At 32.5% G+C, this 19,831-nt stretch overlaps 1 protein-coding gene across 2 annotated transcripts in view; it reads left to right on the forward strand.

The window, feature by feature from the left end:
* The first annotated feature begins 299 nt into the window (after positions 1-299).
* Positions 300-19,831, forward strand: part of LOC134680963 (uncharacterized) — a 43,743-nt gene continuing 24,211 nt past the window's right edge. Inside the window, exons 1-10 of one of the 2 annotated variants that reach the window (XM_063540283.1) lie at positions 300-403; positions 7,460-7,505; positions 10,487-10,577; positions 12,066-12,228; positions 13,412-13,637; positions 15,076-15,142; positions 15,760-15,822; positions 17,716-17,787; positions 18,462-18,518; positions 18,894-18,950. In XM_063540283.1, coding sequence (XP_063396353.1) covers positions 402-403; positions 7,460-7,505; positions 10,487-10,577; positions 12,066-12,228; positions 13,412-13,637; positions 15,076-15,142; positions 15,760-15,822; positions 17,716-17,787; positions 18,462-18,518; positions 18,894-18,950 — 844 coding nt within the window. In that variant the 5' untranslated portion in view covers positions 300-401. Of the gene's footprint in view, positions 404-7,459; positions 7,506-10,486; positions 10,578-12,065; positions 12,229-13,411; positions 13,638-15,075; positions 15,193-15,759; positions 15,823-17,715; positions 17,788-18,461; positions 18,519-18,893; positions 18,951-19,831 lie in introns of those variants that run through there. The other variant, XM_063540284.1, reaches the window with a different exon arrangement.

Raw genomic sequence — 19,831 nt, forward strand, 5'->3', positions numbered from 1 at the left:
AACCACCTACATTTGTATGTTTATATACATTAGGTACCTTCGGAAAACCGAAAATTTCATGAAAGTTGTCTTATTACAACATGTACAAATTGTTTACGACCCTCTCTAATAGAAAATATAGACATCTTCAATAGAGTGAACATAATTTTATCCATATTATTGCGGTACAATACTCCGAATGTATGCATCTTTCCAGACATCATCCAATCAGGTTTGACATAAAACTCTCATATTACTGCAGTGGTGTTCGCATAACACGTGATATTTGTAACATTCAAAGCTACGTTGTTTTGAACACACGACAGTTAATTATTGATATTTGCTTTTTTGTGAGACTTTTATCCGAATATTTCTGAAATTTGTGTGAAAGTTAGAAGAAAAGGTTTTTGTGAATATCCAAAATGTGAGTATTTATTAATTTATCAATCCATTGTTCATTACTCTTCATTGGTTGCATAGTACACTATAAAACTATTTCACGAAATTGGTGAACCAATGTATCCTGAGCTCATAGATCAAACTGTATCACATTTATGCATTTTATTCTCTTTTGAATTTATTTTTCACTTAGACGAATTAGAGATGTTGTTTGTATGTGCCAATAAATAGCAGCACATGACCTACAAATATATGTTTTCGGATAGTTAAACACGATTCCTGCTTTTTAAAAGTTAACTTTTGAGAGAATTATAAGAACGGGTAGAAAAACATTTATTCAACATTTTAACAAAAGAGGCAGATACCTTTGTAAAGCAAGAAAGGTTCGTTCTATTGATACATGTAGTTGTTCTTAGTAGTGAAAATATAATGCGTAGAAATCTTAAAAGCTAGACACAGGACGCTAACACCACTCCTTTGAATTCTATAAACCACCCTCCAAGGGTGATAAAGAGACGTCAAACCTTAGTGATTCATTCACCATTCTACCATCTAAAATGGACACGACAAGGACGCGACTAGTGACCGCCAAAGGTAGACACGAATAGTCACGTCATATGATATCCTATTCATACCCGTAGCCAGGGGGGTTCGGTTCGTTCGGACGAACCCCCCCTTGAAAACAAATAAGCACTGTTAAAGTCGATGTTCTGTTCGAATTGTGACTGTTAAAGTCGAGTTTGTGAGTCAAACGAACCCCCCTTTGGAAATTCCTGGCTACGGGCCTGCTATTGCTGGAACATCCAAGTTGGGTGGACACCTTTGAAAGTTGACGTAAAAAAACAAGTCATCGGGAATTTAGATAGCAGCTTCGTGGATTTATGAACTCCCTGACGACATCCCAGTGGTACGAGTTAACTTTTTTGGTACGAGTTAACTTGCTTCTGTTTAACATGTGTTCAGGCTCGTTCATTTCATGATCATTAAAATCGGAAAAAATGCCAGTTCGGATCTACCATCCTTCACGACGTTTGGCTCTGAAATTACGTACCAATTCATCATTTCCGACATCTCCTACCCCGTTGATATGCAAAGCCAAAGGGTCTAAGACCCATCACGCAAGTACTAGATTAGGTAATTCAATATGATGCTCATTAAAACATACGGATCTCCTGTAATTGGTGATCTTCTTCTTCTTCATTTTCTGATATACAGTTACAGCTTCATTATTATTGAAGATTACGAACTGTTGCATGCGCGGAGTATATGATATGAACAAAAAATTATCTTTTACTTAGTAGAATACTTGGTGATATTTACATGAAAGAAAACAACAAGTGATTAAAAATATGTACATTGTTATTTGTAGAATTAAATTATGTTGTGGAGGACAGTTGGTGTCAACTGATCTCTGTAAATTTCAATGGTTTGACTTGCTACCACAACTTGTGGCAACATGTTCCATTGAATGATTGTTTGCGGAAAGAATGACCATTTGTAAATGTCTTTAGAGGTGGACATTTGCCGAAATGTTTGAGTATGGAATTTTCTTGTTCTAGTATCTGATGGTATGAGGACTAGTGATGGGATTCAGGGATCTCCATGGATGAAAATTGAACCATGGAGGAACTTTCACCATCATAAATTGTATCTACGCCGTACAGTGTAGCGGTATCGAAAGTATTTCATTCCTCCACATAAGGATAGGTGAACATGCTAATTCATTGCTTATTTAAATTATATTTTCATTATAAATACTATATATAGAAGTATATGTATTTTCCATAATTGCCGTTTGTAACTCTTCAAAGGACAAGCCCTCATGCCCCCTCCCTTTCCCTTAGAATGACAAATAACTATCACAAAGGTCACCATGTAGTTTTCTTGCTATTTTTGGTAATTGGTATGGGGGTTAAAAATCATGTGGAGATTATTTTTCACGGACACTGTCAAATTCAGAAGTCATGAAACCATTACCGGTATGGTTGATTTGCAGCAACGACAAAACGAGTCGTACGGGTTAAAAAAAAATGTATTTTTTAACAAACGTTGTCAAATGAAAAGGTTTTTAATGACTTTATTTAGCAAATCCATGCTATGCAACATGCATCTTTCAAGTCTGAATAGAAACCAGAAATGCGGATGTATCATTTTCATTGTAAACTACGAAATGAATTCGGAATTACGATACGATATTTCTTTACAGGAAATATTAAAAGTTTATAATTTTTAACTTTTAAAGTAATTCTATATTATCTTTACAATACAGCAGTACTCGAGCTATTTGAAATGAAATAATAATTACTGTTTTACGTTTTATTTTGTAAATTTTAAAAAGGGGGATGCTGATTGCGTAAGTCAAAACAAAAGCACGTGTTCGACTTGTTAAAATTTGTAACTGGATTATTAATTTATTTATTTAATCTAAATTATCATAAGCATTTGCAGAAACTTAGTTAAATAATTCGACAAATGAATCGTCTATCTTCAGATAATATTCTCCTTTCTGGTTTGTTGATCTACCTGTACAAGCTCAGGTACAAATGATTAGCGATTTTAATCCGGATATCCCCTAGGCGTGAGAACTGTATTGGATTATACTATAAAAAAAAGCCTGAGTGTTATGCAATTACATGCATTTGATTAAAATTGCTACAAAAATGGCGTCAGGCTATAAAAACGACCACAGTTTCGAACGATGGCGGAAGACAATTGAACGATGGAGCAAGTCATTTGACCATGGCGGAAGACATTTGAACGATGACGGGGCGCCATCGTTAAACAGGTCATGGAGATCCCTGGGATTGCAATGAGTCCATGGATGACCTTGTACAATGTAGAACATGATAAGTCTGGTTTTGAGACGGCGGTCACTGAGTGAGGGCCATTGTAGTTCATTTAACATGGATGTTACACTACTGGTGTTGTGGTAATTGTTACATACATATCGGGCCGCACACCTGTCCTCTGTACCATTTCTAGCTTATTTTTATAATCTGCTGTGTGTGGATCCTATAGACTACAGGCATATTCAAGTTTTGGTCTCACTATTGATTGGTAAGCACGGGATTTGATACTGGAGTTAGAAATTTTTAAGTTTCGCCTAAGAAAGCCAAGAGATTTATTTGCATTTGATACGATGTTGTTGTAGTGAATGTTCCATTTTAAGTTAGACTGTAGGGTTACGCCAAGATATTTTGCAGATGTTACTAATTCTAAAGTATGGTTATGAAGCTTAAGGATGTTATCGTGTTTAAATGGTTGTTTTTGTTGTGTGATGGTTAAGATAGTGCATTTTCCAGGATGGAAGGCCATGAGCCAATCAGCCTCTCATTTCGCTGCTGCATTAAGATCTTTTTGTAAATTTGTGCAGTCTTGTTGACATGTAATTTCTCGGTATATAATACTGTCATCAGCGAAGAGTCGTAGTTTGCTGTGTTCCAGGTATTCTAGAAAATCATTAATGTATATTAAAAAGAGTATAGGCCCAAGGACAGTTCCTTGGACAGATCGCAATACTGGTATACCTTGTATAATGTATATATAATATTGGTGCCAGTATCGTAACTTTAAAAAAACCATCCCAGAGCATTGCCAGACATCATTATTATTTCATGTATTTGGTCTAACTCTATCTGTATTTAATCCATACTGAAAATTGTAGTTTTTGGTAAGTACTATTTCTTGATACATTAAAATACATGTAGGTTTGACAGTGATAAACTAAATACTACAAATGAGTAATTACTTTGTAATTTGTAAGAATAGTACATGTATATATAATATTGATGAAAGGCAAGTTTTAATTCATGACATTTGTGGCAGGATTGCTTCCCTTAGAAAACGTAGTAGATACTTAGTCAGCCGTAAGCGGTTGAGCTAAGGAAGTACTTCTTTAGCTCAGTCGGTTAGCGCGCTGCCTTGTACCACAGATGTCCCGGGTTCGAGTCCCGATGGAGACAAGCAATTTTGTAATGAAATTCGTGCTTTCCGGTTACACAATCAAAGATGATTTGACAAAGTTATTTTGTCTGTGACATGCTTCAAAAAGATAAGATCTTAATATTGCCTTAGACTATAAAATATATCTTTCAAATTATGAACCAAAGTTTATATTTCCCAGGTATTCATATGTTTTGCACACAAATTTTTTTTACCCACCTACACTGTATGATAGAAGAGGGACATTATGTTTTCTCGTCTGTGCGTCTGTTTATCCGTCTATTTGTTTGTCTATCCAGCTTCAGCCAAGTTCAGGTTAAAGTCACTGCTTCATACTTTGTTCATATGATGTCTCATGTTAAGAAGTTTCTGTCAGTCACATGTCCAATGTCCTTGACCTCATTTTCAGGATAACTATATTAGGCATGTGTGTACCTTGCAAGGTCCATGTCCATCAGACAGTTTTCACTTGACCTCAACCTCATTTCATGGAGCAGTGAACAAGGTTAAGTTTTGGTGGTCAAGTCTCATATCTCAGATACTTCAAGCAATATTTATAGTGTATTTGGTGTATGGAAGCACTGTAAGATGTACATGTCCAAATGACAGGTGCCATCTGACCTTGACCTCATTTTCATGGTTCAGTGGAATAATAGTTTTTGTGTTTTGGTCTGTTTTTCCTTTATGCAATAGGTCTACTATATTTGGTGAATGGAATGATGGTAAGGTGTACATGTCTAACTAGCAGTTGTCATCTAATCTTGACCTCATTTTCATGATGAAAGCTAAGTTTTAAAAAAATTGTCTTTTTTATGATACTGAAAATTACTATCATATAAAAAGAAGATGTGGTATTATTGCCAATGAGACAACTATCCTCAAAAGACCAAAATGACACAAACATTAACAACTATAGGTAACTGTATGGCCTTCAACAATGAGCAAAGCCCATACCACATAGTCAGCTATAAAAGGCCCAGATAAGACAATGTAAAACAATTCAAACAAGAAAACTAACGGCACTTCATACTATATATATATCCAATAGGTCAACTGTATTTGGTGTATGGAAATATTTAAAGATCTCTATGTCCATGATGTCAGTCGTGTAGGTTTTATTTGACCTCGACCCCATTTTCACGGTTCATTGCTCATTGTTAAGTTTTTATAAGACTCCAAAAATTTTTTTGGATTGTATAATGGTATGATGTTGTGTGTCTGACTGTGTGGTCGCTGTCCGGAGACACATTGGTTTAATAACTTTAGTTTGAGTGAATAGATCTTCATGAAATTTTTTCAGAAGATTCAATACCACAAAAATATGTTGGAATTAGGGGCCAAAAAGAAGCATGTTTCTGGTTCCAAAACAATCAAGACAATAACTTGTGTTTTAAGTGTATGGATCTCTCTGAAATTGTACTACAAGGTTCAATCCTGCAATGGATTTTTACCATTTTTGAAGGGCTTCCTTTTTTTTAATTTTTTAAAATTTTGAACTTCGTTTTAAGAAGAAATCTTTAATTGTGCACATAGTTTTTTTTAGATCTTTGACCACATAAATTTTGTGACAAAAACCTATATTATGTCAAAAATTTTATCACAATCCAAATTCAGACAGAATCAAGCTTGAATATTGTGACCAAATTTGCCCCAACTGTACAAGGTTCAACCACTGGGGTCTTATAAAGCTGTGCCCTGCGGAGCACCTGGTTGTCTTTTGGTCTGTTAAACTATAAGTAGTAGGTCAACTATATTTGTTGTTACTTGTATGGAGGAATTGTTAGCTGTAAATGCCTGTCTGGCATGGTTCATTTGACCTTGACCTCATTTTCATGGTTCATTTGTCAATGTTTGATTTTCTTGGTTGATGTTAAGTTTATGTGACAGTTGTAATAAAACCTTTATATTTATGACCATCAACATAATATCAGTGATTAGTTAAGAAGGAGAGACATTTCAATGTGTACATGTGCACTCTTGTATCATTTCATGATGGTCATTTGAGACTTTGAATTACCTATTTTTACAAGAATTGTAAACTTGTACAACACCTGCCCTGGGTGTATTAGTTGCTATAAAAGTCTTCTGAACTTAAAGGTAACTGACAGTGACACTATGTAAAAAGGTAATTGCTGTAAATTGAAACAACAGCTGCTAACATGGCTAATGCAAATATATCAAGAAATTTTCCAGAATTTTTCTTTTGTAATTTACAAAGTTTCATCGTAAGATTAAGCTGGTTATGCTTCATTTGTCATGTTTATATTTCTTTCCTGTAGTCATATAGCATTTAATAGTACCCTTAAGAATACTTGTTTTGATCAAGGAAGGCTGCACTATCATATGTGATGTTTTTTATGTACACCTAAAGGCATTGTAAAGTATTTGGTAATTTATGGGTGTTATTCTTATATCATAAACACAGAACCCAAAAGGCTATAAGCTACCAATGTACCCTATTGTCGCCTACATGAATAATTACTTCACTGTTAACCTAAATTTACTAATCTGTATCAGCTAGAATATTTTCTTTAACCTTTGGTTTAATAGATAAAATACATGACATCTTTTGTTTTGTTGCCATCTAAGACATCGTTCAGCAGGTTTTGAGCTAATTTGGCACAAACTTAAACCCTCTACAACCCTATTAATGGTCAAAAGGCTAAGATGGAAGAGTCAAAATATTTACACTGTGAACAGAACCCACCTCCTCTTTGTTGAAAACTTTTAAACTAGCAATTACTTATTTTAAACATCAGTTAATTTATACCAAATATATAAAAAAAATCTTATACAAAGTTTCCTTATCTTTTGAGCTTCCAGCTTACCAATCGAAAGATTTTGCAATGTTTTATGACCAGTAAATGAAAATAGCACTCTCCATACAAGTCACAATTGTATTTGAAGTAAGGTTACCACAGGAAGATCTTCAACACAGAGCCCTGGCTCACATCAACAGTAATTAAGCTATACCAGGGCCCCAAAATGGAAAGTGTAAAAACTAGCTCTTTATGTCTGCTTACTAACAATTAATATATATACAAAATATGTGCCTATACATGAATATACATTGTAGTATTAAGCCTATCAATTAAATTTGTAGATTATGATAACTTATTGATTATTCCACATGTTCCAGGGAAAGAAGAAGTACAAGATTAAATAACACAGCAAATCAGAATACTGTAAGTTTGATCATTTCACAATTTCTTTTCTAACTAAAATTGTGCCCACTTTTTGGCAATTCTTTAATTTTCTTATAATTAAAATTGGTTTTCAGCACACTTCCAGCTGACATTTAAGATTATCTGTGAATGAGTTTTTTGTATTCGTTTCTGGATAAAAGTAATGATTATCAAATGTTAAGTTCATTTTTTTCTGCCATTCTTGTCAGACTTTCTATTTGAAAGATATGCACATTGACAAAAAGTTGAACTTTCAAAATCTTTTAATGAATACTTGAAAGATCACTGACATTATGGAATTTCTGTTGATAAAATTGTGATCATGTAATCTTTTTAATGTAAAATTTGGTGCAAATGTCAAAAATAATTGTATTTATAGCATCTATGTCTAGTTTCAGTGGAAATACCACATCAGAAAATGAAGAAAGATTAATTGGTTTGACAAATATATATGCCTTTCTAAAGGTGGTTTAACTGTATTTAAAATGTATACTGACATCTGATAAGTTTCAGATACTTATGCATGTTATGATAAAATCGAGCAATGGAAAAATTTCTCACCCTTTTCACAGTGTATCCTAAACTCTGTCAGACCGACAAAATGTCATACAAAAATCATTCGAAATTGCTATGAGGATGGATATAAAAAAAATCTTAAAATGCACAAAAGAGCTGCAAGTATTATTATACTTGATAGTACATGTATAGCATTTTCTTGGTTTTCGCACAATGACTTTAGTTTAAGTAAATAGAAATCTATGAAATTTTGACACAAGGTTTATGACCACAAAAGGAAGGTTGGTAGTAATTTGGGGAATTTTTGTCCTAACAGTTTAGGAATAAGGGGCCCAAAGGGTCCAAAATTAGACTTTGTTTGATTTCATCAACATTTGAATAATTGGGGTTGTTTGATATGCCAATTCTAACTGTGTATGTAAAATCTAAATGTTTGGTCCTGTTTTCAAATTGGTCTACATTAAGGTCCAAAGGGTCCAAAATTAAACTTAGTTTGATTTTGACAAAAAATGAAGCCTTGGGGTTCTTTAATATGCTGAATCTAAAAATGTACTTAAATTTTTGATTATTGGCCCAGTTTTCAAGTTGGTCCAAATAGGGGTCCAAAATTAAACTTTGTTTGATTTCTTCAAAAATTGAATAAATGGGGTTCTTTTGATATGCCAAATCTAACTGAGTATGTAGATTCTGAATTTTTGGTCCTGTTATCAAATTGGTCTACATTAAAGTCCAAAGGGTCCAAAATTAAACTTAGTTTGATTTTAACAAAAATTGAATTCTTGGGGTTCTTTGATATGCTGAATTTCTGAAATCAAACATGTACTTAGATTTTTGATTATGGGCCCAGTTTTCAAGTTGGTCCAAATCATGATCCAAAATTGTTATATTAAGTATTGTGCAATAGCAAGAAATTTTCAATTGCACAGTATTGCCCAATAGCAAGAAATCTTCAATTGCACAGTATTGTGCAATAGCAAGTATTTTCAATTGCACAGTATTGCGCAATAGCAAGAAATATCTAATTGCACAATATTGTGCAATAACAAGAAACTTCAAATTGAGTTATCTTTCTTTGTCCAGAATAGTAGTTGAATCAACTTAAATCATTGTTTTATACAATATACAATGTATATTCACTTTTACTACCAAATGATAAATTCAAACAATCTTTACCATTCAGTGATAACAAGCACTTTCTTTTACATTTTAATATTTTATGATGTATTTAAATGAGTAATTATTGTTGCAAACTCCATTAGAAATTTGAATTGAGATTGGTTTTGGAATAAAGGAAAGGGGGATGTAAAAAAAAATGGGGGGTCAATTTTACTCATTTGAAATTTCATAAATAAAAAGAAAATTTCTTCAAACATTTTTTTGAAAAGATTAATATTCAACAGCATAGTGAATTGCTCAAAGGTAAAACGAAAATTTTAAGTTCATTAGACCACATTCATTTTGTGTCAGAAACCTATGCTGTGTCAACTATTTAATCACAATCCAAATTTAGAGCTGAAACCTCTTTATTCTAGTGGACCAGTCTATTATGTTTTTTACATAAATGCATGTTAAAAATTATTTCTGTACAACATGTTTGCATTTTTTATCAGTTTTTGTTCTTGAATATTATTACTCACTTTAGTTTCCTGAAATTGACAATGAGCAACCTCAGTCTGATCTGTTTAGGAAATAATGGTTTAATTTCTTCTTTGTCCGTGGACACGATGTAATGCAATGTTTATGATAGCTGAGCAATAATATTTCATCTAAATAAAAATTTAAGAAATGTCATGAATTCAGAATAGCATATCAAACATTTTGTTAGAAAGGTGAAATATATATTTTTTGGAAGATTTTTTTTTCTTTTCTTTTTTGAACTGACCAACCTGAGTTTTTCATAGGAAAAATCTGTAAACCAAAAAGTTTAAAAACCCTGGCCTTATTGTGCATTTACATTTTGGACCCTGAATTGAAATTAGTCCATATGAAGCTTTGAAGAGTTAAAAATTAAACTTTGTTTGAATTCAACTAAATTTCAGGGCTGTAACTAGCCCTTTTTATTACTGAGGCAAAATATATTTGCCAAGCATGGTGAGGCGAAATTTTTTTGGTAAGGGGAAGCTCTGAGAAAAATAACTCAAAATCGTGTATTCTAAGCGTTTCCCTGACTCCTTCTTAAATAGAAATGCAAATCATTTTTAGTAATTTTTTCGACAATATTATGGTCTCAAAGCAAATAAAATAGATTCATTGTTATTCAAGACTTTAAAGTTTTACAGAAATTAAAAAAACATTAAAAGACTGATATGTAGGATAAAGCAAAAATCGTAATTTTCATAATCATTAATACTTTAATTTTATAGAATATTTGTTTTTATTTGAAGGTTGAGGAACAGCTTTGTAGAAATTTCTATTTCTAAACTATCTGATGAATAAAAAGCTTTTAATTCTCTATCTTTTTATAGGAAACATATCCTGAAAATCAGGCTGAACAATATATCAGGTTGAAGAAAGACAAAGACGGTTTTGTTGTAAGATATATAGATGATACAATTGGTAAGGATATATATTTTCATTGGTTGTAGTTATTAGCTCACCTTTCGTGAAAGGACTTGTGAGCTTTTTCAATCACTTGGTGTCCGTTGCCCTTGTCCATCATCCGTCCAGTGTTAACAATTTTAAAGACTTTCTCCTTTAAAAACTTCTGAACCAATTTTAACCAAACTTTAGTTAAATGATTCTTAGGGTATCTAGTTTAACTGTTTTGTCAAAAAGCATGGCAGTTATGGCTAAAAATAGAAGATAGGGGTAAAACTGATTTTTTTGGGGTATTGCCTTTGAATTGATAATTTTAGAAAGTTTTGCAGTTTTTAGTTATAATCTTGAATATTATTATAGATAAAGATGAACTGTAAACACCAAACATGTTCAGCAAAGTTAAGATCTACAAATAAGTCAGTATGAAACAAAATTGTTGATTAACATCTTAAGGAGTTATTGTACTTTTAAAGTAGATTATTTTTATGTTGCCTTGATGGAGTCTAAAAGTGAGACATAGGTATGCTGTTTCCAGCGTTAGCGGCGACGTAATGGTGTCAACAATGTATAAGTTTGTGATTTTAGTTTAGTTTATGAAGAACGGCAAGGGTTAGGTCAACCAAATTTGGTATGCAGTTGTATAAGCATTGGCACATCTCATTTCCATGGAGATTATTTGACCCTGCCCCCTCAGTTATGGTTTATTGACTTCAAAACTTTTGCTTATTTTACATGTACAAATGTATTAGTTAGTGATAAGGTCAGTTTATGGGGAACCACAAATGGTAGGTCAATGATATTTGGTATGCAGTTGTATACGCTTTGGCACATCTCATTTCCATGGAGAATATATGGCCTTGCCCCTTAGTCCAAGAATTTTGGAACTTATCTTAGTTTACATGTATTAGTTTGTGATTAGATCAGTTTAAGATACACTGCTGATGGATTTTTTTGCACCAAAGGGAGATAATTTAGAGCTTTTATCATGTTATAACATTTTAAAAGTCATCTAGGTCCAATTGATTCTTTTGGTTAATATTTGTTCCATATCATAAAGTTATTACTGATGGTGTAATAGATAAAATTTGTAATGAAAAAGAAATGTTTAGCTTTTTGCTGCAATTTTTGCACCCGCAAACCTCCTTAAGACAATTTTTCTTAATTTGAAAAAAAATGATGGAGTATAAGAAGGAAAATTAAATGTGAGCAATTCAGGCTCTTGAGAGCCTCTTGATTTCTTTTTACTGTAAGGTTGGTAACGGTTGAGATTTTATATATATTTTGTTAAACACTTGTTACCACTTAGTCATATTACCACCTTTACCTTATTTATCCTGTGTCAGAAACTATGCTGTGTAACTATATTCAGAGATATATCAAGCTTGGACAATTATTAGAGTCTGTACATTTTCTTTTTGTTCATCTATACCTCTAATGCTTAATCATTAAGGAACCTTTTGGATTTCCCTTTCTTAACACCTTTTCAATTCTATGGTTTTTAAACAGGAAAAGGGGTGTTTGCTGAAAGATCTTTTAGCAAAGGTGAATTTCTTTTGGAATATGATGGGGATCTTGTTTCGAACAAAGAGGGAACTAGGAGATTGGAGGAACACAGCAATACCTTTGGCTGCTATGTGTTTTTTTTCAAGTATGGAGGCAAAAGTTTAAGGTAGGTGTTTAGCCTTTTTTACTTTTAGCTTTCCTGAAAGGAAATGTGAGCTTTTGCCATCACTTGGCGTCCATGGAATATACCTGTCGTCTGTCGAGTGTCAAACATCTCCTCTGCTACATGTGAGTCTACCATGATGAGTTACAGATAAAGTTTATGTTTTGTTCTGCTCTGATGAATTTTGCCAAATATGTAGGCTTTGTTTTGCTTTGAAGATTTTAACAGAAACTACGGGATTTAGACTGAAGTATATTTTGAAAAAATAGTTGTACATACTTTTCCTGTAGGCCAACATAATTTAATTTGTATAAAGAATATTTCATTACATATTAAAGAAATAGTGTTTATCTGTTAGGTTTATTATTTAGCTAACAATTTGTTTCAATATGCAGTGATCATGGCAATCAGAAAACATAAAAAAACAGTATTTGAATAATGATACTCAGACACTTTATGCATGAAACTAGGGGTAAAAATGAGATTGAAATATTCACAATTTTACCGCAACCATTGTTAATAATGCATATATTTAGGAGCAGTGAAGACACCTTTATTTGAATTTGTTTTTGATTAGTCAGCAGGTCAAATGGTCATGGTCACACTTACTGGATGAAATACAATGTTTCTTTTGAAAATTTGTTTCAGATGCATAAGTTCTATAAGCCTTTGTTACACAGCAAAATTGTTCTTGAATATTATGACATAAAGAAAACATCCCACTTACTATCATTCTTTTTCTATATAGTTCTTTTATGATATCACTGAATAAACTATGAATTACTTTGGGAAAGTTTAAGTAAACTACATGTAGTATGCTTTGTTCTGAATTCTTGCAATTGTTTTACTAGTCATTTAAGTTCATTCTCTTCATTAAAATGTTAAGCAGTCATAATTTTTTGCTTATCTTATTAGAAATGATTTTAGATACAAAAGTAGAATAGTTTAATTTTCAGTTCTAACAGTCTTCATCATGTTCATGGCTAATAAGAAAATTACATAGGCATGATAGGTGAAGACTTTTAGGTAGGGAAGAGGACTGTTGATTTTTGGATTTTGGTGTCAGTAGTTATATATAGGTCAAAGGTCAATGTCACCCATACTGACATACAAGTAGTCATCTGAAAATTTTGAATTTTACCTTGAAACAAACATTGTCATTTTTGTATCTCAATCATTATTTTAGCATAGATGCTACTTTTTCTAAACAAATGGGAAGGTTTGTTAATGATGGAGTTGGAGCAGATGAGAATGCTTTAATGAAAAGAATTGTTGTGGATGGGAGCCCACATTTAGTTTTATTTGCCAGAAGGGATATATATATAGGAGATGAAATCAGATATGACTATGGTGATGTTAGTCGAAACCTCCCATGGAGAAAGAGACCACTAACAGATGAAAAAAAAAATACGGTAATTTCAATTTGAATTGAAAAAAACGGTCCCATATAAATATGTTTCTGTTACCGCCAAACAAAGATGAAGACTTACAGTCCTTTTATAATCATTTGTCATTCTTTTTTACATCATAAGTGGTGTAGATATTATATACAAATTGGTACTTAGGTTTCAGTTATAACAGACACACAGTTTTTGTCTACCCTGCAACTGTAGTTGCAAAAGCAAGACATAGCCATCCTACATTCCATTGTTGTCCACAAATATTCACTCTGTGGTGAAAGTTTTTTAAATTAAAATAACTTTTTTCAACTATCCCAGATTTCTACAAATCTTGCAGTAGGTGAGACACAGGGTTCACGGAACCCTTGTGGAACCCTTGTGATTTTTTTTATGAATTTATCTTTCTTTAAGTGTTTACTCTTAGATCGATTGTGATTTTTCTGAGAGTGAAAGTGTTATACTTAGATATAAAAATAAATCTACATACGGTTGCGTTGGTATATATATTCTTCGAAATGACGGCCTTTTGGGGTTTCATCCATATTCTCAAATAATTTGGCAGAACTTGAAGATAAAAAACAAAGAAATATATTCCATGTTTTCATGTCATTTTTCTGAAAAGATAAATCCTGTTTCCCTTGTCTTCAATCAAAATTTTATTTTCACATTTCTTTGGTTAATGACTTGTGACATGTGGGTATTATGTTTTCTGGTCTGTACGTCCGTTCCTCTGTCTGTCTGTTTGTCCGCTTCAGGTTAAAGTTTTTGGTTGAGGTAGTTTTTTATGTAGTTTAAGTCCAATCAACTTGAAACTTAGTACACATGCTCCCTATGATCATGATGATATGATCTTGCTAATGTTAATGCCAAATAAGAAATTTTCCCCTATTTTCACAGTCTGCTGAATATAGAAAATGATAGTGTGGATGGGACATCCTTGTACTGGGGACACATTCTTGTTTGTTATTGAAATTGTTAAACCTATCATTTTAAGATAAAATTGCAATGTTAAGGCACTAGTTCCCGATCTATCTTGATTGTTCAAATTTAAACGCAAGCTGTTTTTTTTAAAGATCAATTTAATTCAGAGCAAGTGATAACAGGCTCTAACATTTCTCCAATATGAATGTGTGTTAAGCAATCATCCATTTATTTATCTGCATTTGCTGTGTGGCAGAGTGATTTCATGTGTATTACAAAGTTACTTAAGTAAGACATAGTTCAATTCTTTACTTATACTCTCAGTTCTGCACTGTTAACAGGATTCTGAAAATGTGTGTTTACATGTTATTATTTCCCTATAATATGTGTCATTCTCATGCAAGCTGGGCTTTTTCAAAGTATGCAGGTATGAATTGTGTTATATCCCAACAAATGATACTTTGTTGATATTTACTTTATTTATGTGTAAACTTTGTAAACTTTGTAAAATTAAATGTATATCTTACAGACATTGAAAGAATGTTGTGTTTCAATAAGAAGACTGGAGATTAAAGATGATAGTCATAAAGTGGCATGTATGTTATATGAATTTGTATAGAAGTTCTGAGCTAAAGAATGTACTTGGGTGAAATTTAAAAAGTCTAGAATTTAGAATTGATAATATAAAGCAGAAGAGCATTAAACAAGGAACAAGACAATAGCAATCAAAACCAAGGAGTAAACAAAGACTCACAAAACCAAAGGACATTAAATAATAATTAAGAAAAAACATGATCTCCACTAAAAACCGAGAGTGAAATCAGGTGCTCTGGAAGGGTAGGCATTTCCTGTACCGTACATGGCACCTGTCATGTTATTTCTTTGTTCATAGATATAGGAAGATGTGGTGTGAGTGCCAGTTCGGTTATGATTGAAGGTTATTATGAAACATTACAATATAACAATATCAATATTTTTTTCCGAAGTACTGGCAACAAGGGTACTGGTGATAAATATTACAAAATGTAAAATTCTAACATACATGTTTCACTGATGAGAAATCTAAAAGTTAATGAGTTACACATAACACATATTTTGCACATATTATTTATTTTGTTCTTAAAAAGATTGAGTTTGGTTAGGTTAAATTGATATGTTGAGTAAAACAGCATGCATATATTGTTAATTCTTTCATAATCTCAATTATTCATAGGCAATAGAGAGGCATATTCTGACAGTGATAGTGATATTGAGAACTTGACAAGGAAACATAGAGGTATGTCTTTTATTATCATATACTTAGACTAAATAACATATGATTTTTACTGTATGATAATATCATTGAATTACCGTAAATTCCATATTTTTCGAATTGGTCCTTAGCGGGCTGATATGAAAAGTTCCGGAAAATACACTTTAATGCTACGTTTTTTTGTGAAAACTATTACAAAGTAGTGTACAAAACAATCATTTGGATACTGGAAAGTATATTTTGTGAAATAATAAAAACAAAAATAAAAAAACCCAACAAATTATTAAATAAATGCATTGTTTAAAAGTTTCAAACATAATTTAGAAAGTTACTTTAAAAAGTTGCCAAACAGTCTTCATTATGTGTATTGTTAATTTTTGTTTGTTTTTGTCGATTCGTCCATATTAAAATGTTTTTCTTCTCTATTGAGGCAAATGATAGAAAAATTTCATATCGAATTTACTAAATTTGGGGTCTGACGTCCGTGAACTTTTCAATCTTTAAACTTCTATTACAGAACCATGTAAAAGGATCAATATACGAATCAGTTATTTTTTCTCCATGGTTGAAGCATATGATAAAAAGATCATAACATGTCATTTTGCCAATCGCATGTATTATCAGCCATCGGTCAATATCAGCCCTCGAGCCATGCAACTCTTGGGCTGATATTGAACCTAGGGCTGATAATACATGCGATATGAAAAATGCCATGTGATAATCTGATAATACCACATTCCTTTCGAAATTGTATTCAATATCAATTCGCTATAGGTCCAGGTTGAATCCACCATTTTTTTACATTTGAAAATGTCTGTACCAAGTCAGGAATATGACAGTTCTTGTCCATTCGTTTTTGATGTGTTTTTTTGTTGTGATTTTACTTTTTGGTATTGGACCTAGTTAGAAGCATAGTAATTGTATGCCCCAGTGAAAGTTATTTAGTAATAATCTTTTGCATTTGTACACATAACACTGAATGTTTAAGGAATAATTAATCCAAGAATTAAAATTAAGAAAAACATTCAATATGTGACCAACCAACACATAAATGCATGAATGTGCCTACCACATGAGTTAATCATCAGAGTTTTTCAGTCAAGCTTTTATTTTTATGCCCCACCTAGGATAGTAGAGGGGCATTATGTTTTCTGGTCTGTGTGCCTGTTTGTTCATTCGTTCAGTCTGTCTGTTTACATGTCTTTATAGCTTGTTGTTCTGTGTGAGCCAATGCTCGATTTTGAAGGCTGTTTCTTGACCTATAATAGTTTACTTTTATAAATTGTTATTTGGATGGAGAGTTGTCTCATTGGCACTCATACTACATCTTCCTACATCTTGCTAATGACTTGAGTTACTTTCATATGAAAGAGTATATTATATATTGTTAATATCAAGTTTTTAGCTTACCTGGTTAAAATCTCCAGGTGGCAATTGAGATAAATAGAGGTGGATTTAGAGGGGGCAGCTCCTCCTTTTCTAGGAAAATTTTGGTTGACTATATTGAAAATCACTGAAGCATGACTGTAGACTGTAGCACTTATGAAAACTTCTGGATCTGCCACTAATGAATTTTTCAGATAACTTGAAAATACTTACATAAAGGAAAAAAAAAAAAAAAAGAAAATACTTACATGTAGAGAGCAAATGGAATATTATCTTCCATAGTACTATAAAAATCAAGTAACTCATGCAACTAGTTGATTTCATTTAAGAATATAAATATTCAAAATATAAAACCTTAACCTTAAAAGCTTTAAATTTTCTTTCATGTGAAAAGCGTATCATAAGATTGGAATAAAGCTTTGACATTGGGATGTCTCCTATTTTCAAACTGCCAGACCCCATATTTATTTTTGATTAGTTTTAATTGAGATAAACCCTTAGCAAAACATTGCATACACTCTTGTTTTTTAGTTTTGAAACTACCATCTGATGATGAAGATGAGGAGAAACAAGAATTAGACCTAAGTAATGAGAATAAACAAGGTAACTTTGAATAATTAAGTGTATCCATACATCTTTCCTACATGGTTCAATTAATTCACGAAATCTAGAGAACATTTCATAGAATATTTACAGAATTCGTTCGAAGCAATAGCATCATTTGCTGAGCTTGTTTAAGATGTTTTACTATATCATATATATGCATGTTCTTCCTGTTAATTGAGTGTAAAGTTTGAATTTTTGTGTTCTTTTTTTGTATCATTTTCAATCATCTACATCCTAAAAATCATTATCACACTGCAGGTAAATTATCATGTTGTGATTGGTTAAACACTGTCACATGGTTACCCCCTATGGATTTGTAGGGGGTTAGCTACGTTGTAACTTCTGTCAATGGTGACTTCATCTATTGATGTTGTTGGGTTTCATTGTTTATTTTTCTTTGGAACCCAGCAGGAAAAGTCCTGTTTGCAATATTTTCTTCATACAGTTTACTACTGACCTGTACAAAACCATAGAGGGATATTAAATCCGCCTGCCTCATCACCTATGTATTTTACTAACCCTCTTTGGATCTGTAGGGAGTCAGTAACAAACCATATAACTTATAATATTGGGACTGATAAGTGTGCTATCCTTGTTCAAGGCCACATTTATATTTGAATCTGGAGCCATGATTTATCATATGTCATTATATTTCTCCTGTTTAATTTTAGTATTGAATCAACCACCAGAAGATGAGGAAGTTGGTAGTAATATTGGGGTTAGAGAAGGTAATGTGAACTTTGTAAAAATCATGCTCAAATTTTATTTTGGGAACAATGAATTTTGTATTGCTATGCAATACTCTCAGTGTGCTGGATACTATCCATGCCATTCTGTTTCCACCCTTATTATCTTAAACATTATCATAGATGTAGATAAACTGTAAAACGCAAAAATGTTCAGCAAAGTATGATTTACAATTCAGTCAATATAACTTAAATTGTTAATTTGCCTTAAAGAGTTATTAGCGTTTAAAGACAATTTTAAACAATTTGTTCATCATGTTTGTTAACTTTAGATAATCTTCTCCTCTGAAACTACTGAACATTTTGCAGCCAAACTTATTTTAAATGATCCTTAGGATGTTTCCTGTTTTATTTTAGTTTTGATACAACCATTAGAAGATGAGGAAGAGGGCAGTAATATTGAGGTTGAAGAAGGTAATGTGAACTGTTGTTCAGGTATATTTCCGATTGTGAATGGGTTTCGGACATTAATTGTCTAAATCAAGCCAGAGCTTTGTCCTTAGTATAAATTTGCTTGGCTGTATTTACTTTTTTTTATGACCCTGTCACAAAGTGGTTTGGGCCATATAGTTTACCCTTGTCTGTCTTTCTGTCATTCAAACAGCAAACCATTATACTGGCTTTTAAGCTCAGGGGGGCCATAATTTGACGTCTGTCGTCTTTGTCGTCTGTCATCGTAAACTATTTAAAAAATCTTCTTCTCTGGAACTACTGGGCCAAATACCTTCAAACCTTAACTAAATATTCTTAGGGTATCTTGTTTGTAAATTGTATCCAAAGTTTTGATCCATCGACAAACATGGTTGTCATGGCTAAAAATAGAACATAAGTGTAAAATGCAGTTTTTGGCTTATATCTAAAAAAAATCGATTTCACAGGCTGATATATTTTTATGCCCCACCAACGATAGTAGAGGGGCATTATGTTTTCTGGTCTGTGCCTCCGTTCGTCTGTTCGTCCATTCGTTCATTCGTCCTGCTTCAGGTTAAAGTTTTTGGTCGAGGTAGTTTTTGATGAAGTTGAGGTCCAATCAATTTGAAACTTAATACACATGTTCCCTATGATATGATCTTTCTAATTTTGATGTCAAATTAAAGTATTGACCCCAATTTCATGGTCCACTGAACAAAGAAAAAGATAGTGTGAAGCTCAGGTTAAAGTTTTTGGTCAAGGTAGTTTTTGATGAAGTTGAAGTCCAATCAACTTGAAACTTAGTACACATGTTCCTTGTGATATGATCTTTCTAATTTTAATGCCAAATTAAAGTATTGACCCCAATTTCACGGTCCAGTGAA

The sequence above is a fragment of the Mytilus trossulus genome, chromosome 8 (assembly GCF_036588685.1).
Source record: "Mytilus trossulus isolate FHL-02 chromosome 8, PNRI_Mtr1.1.1.hap1, whole genome shotgun sequence".
Lineage (NCBI taxonomy): Eukaryota > Metazoa > Mollusca > Bivalvia > Mytilida > Mytilidae > Mytilus > Mytilus trossulus.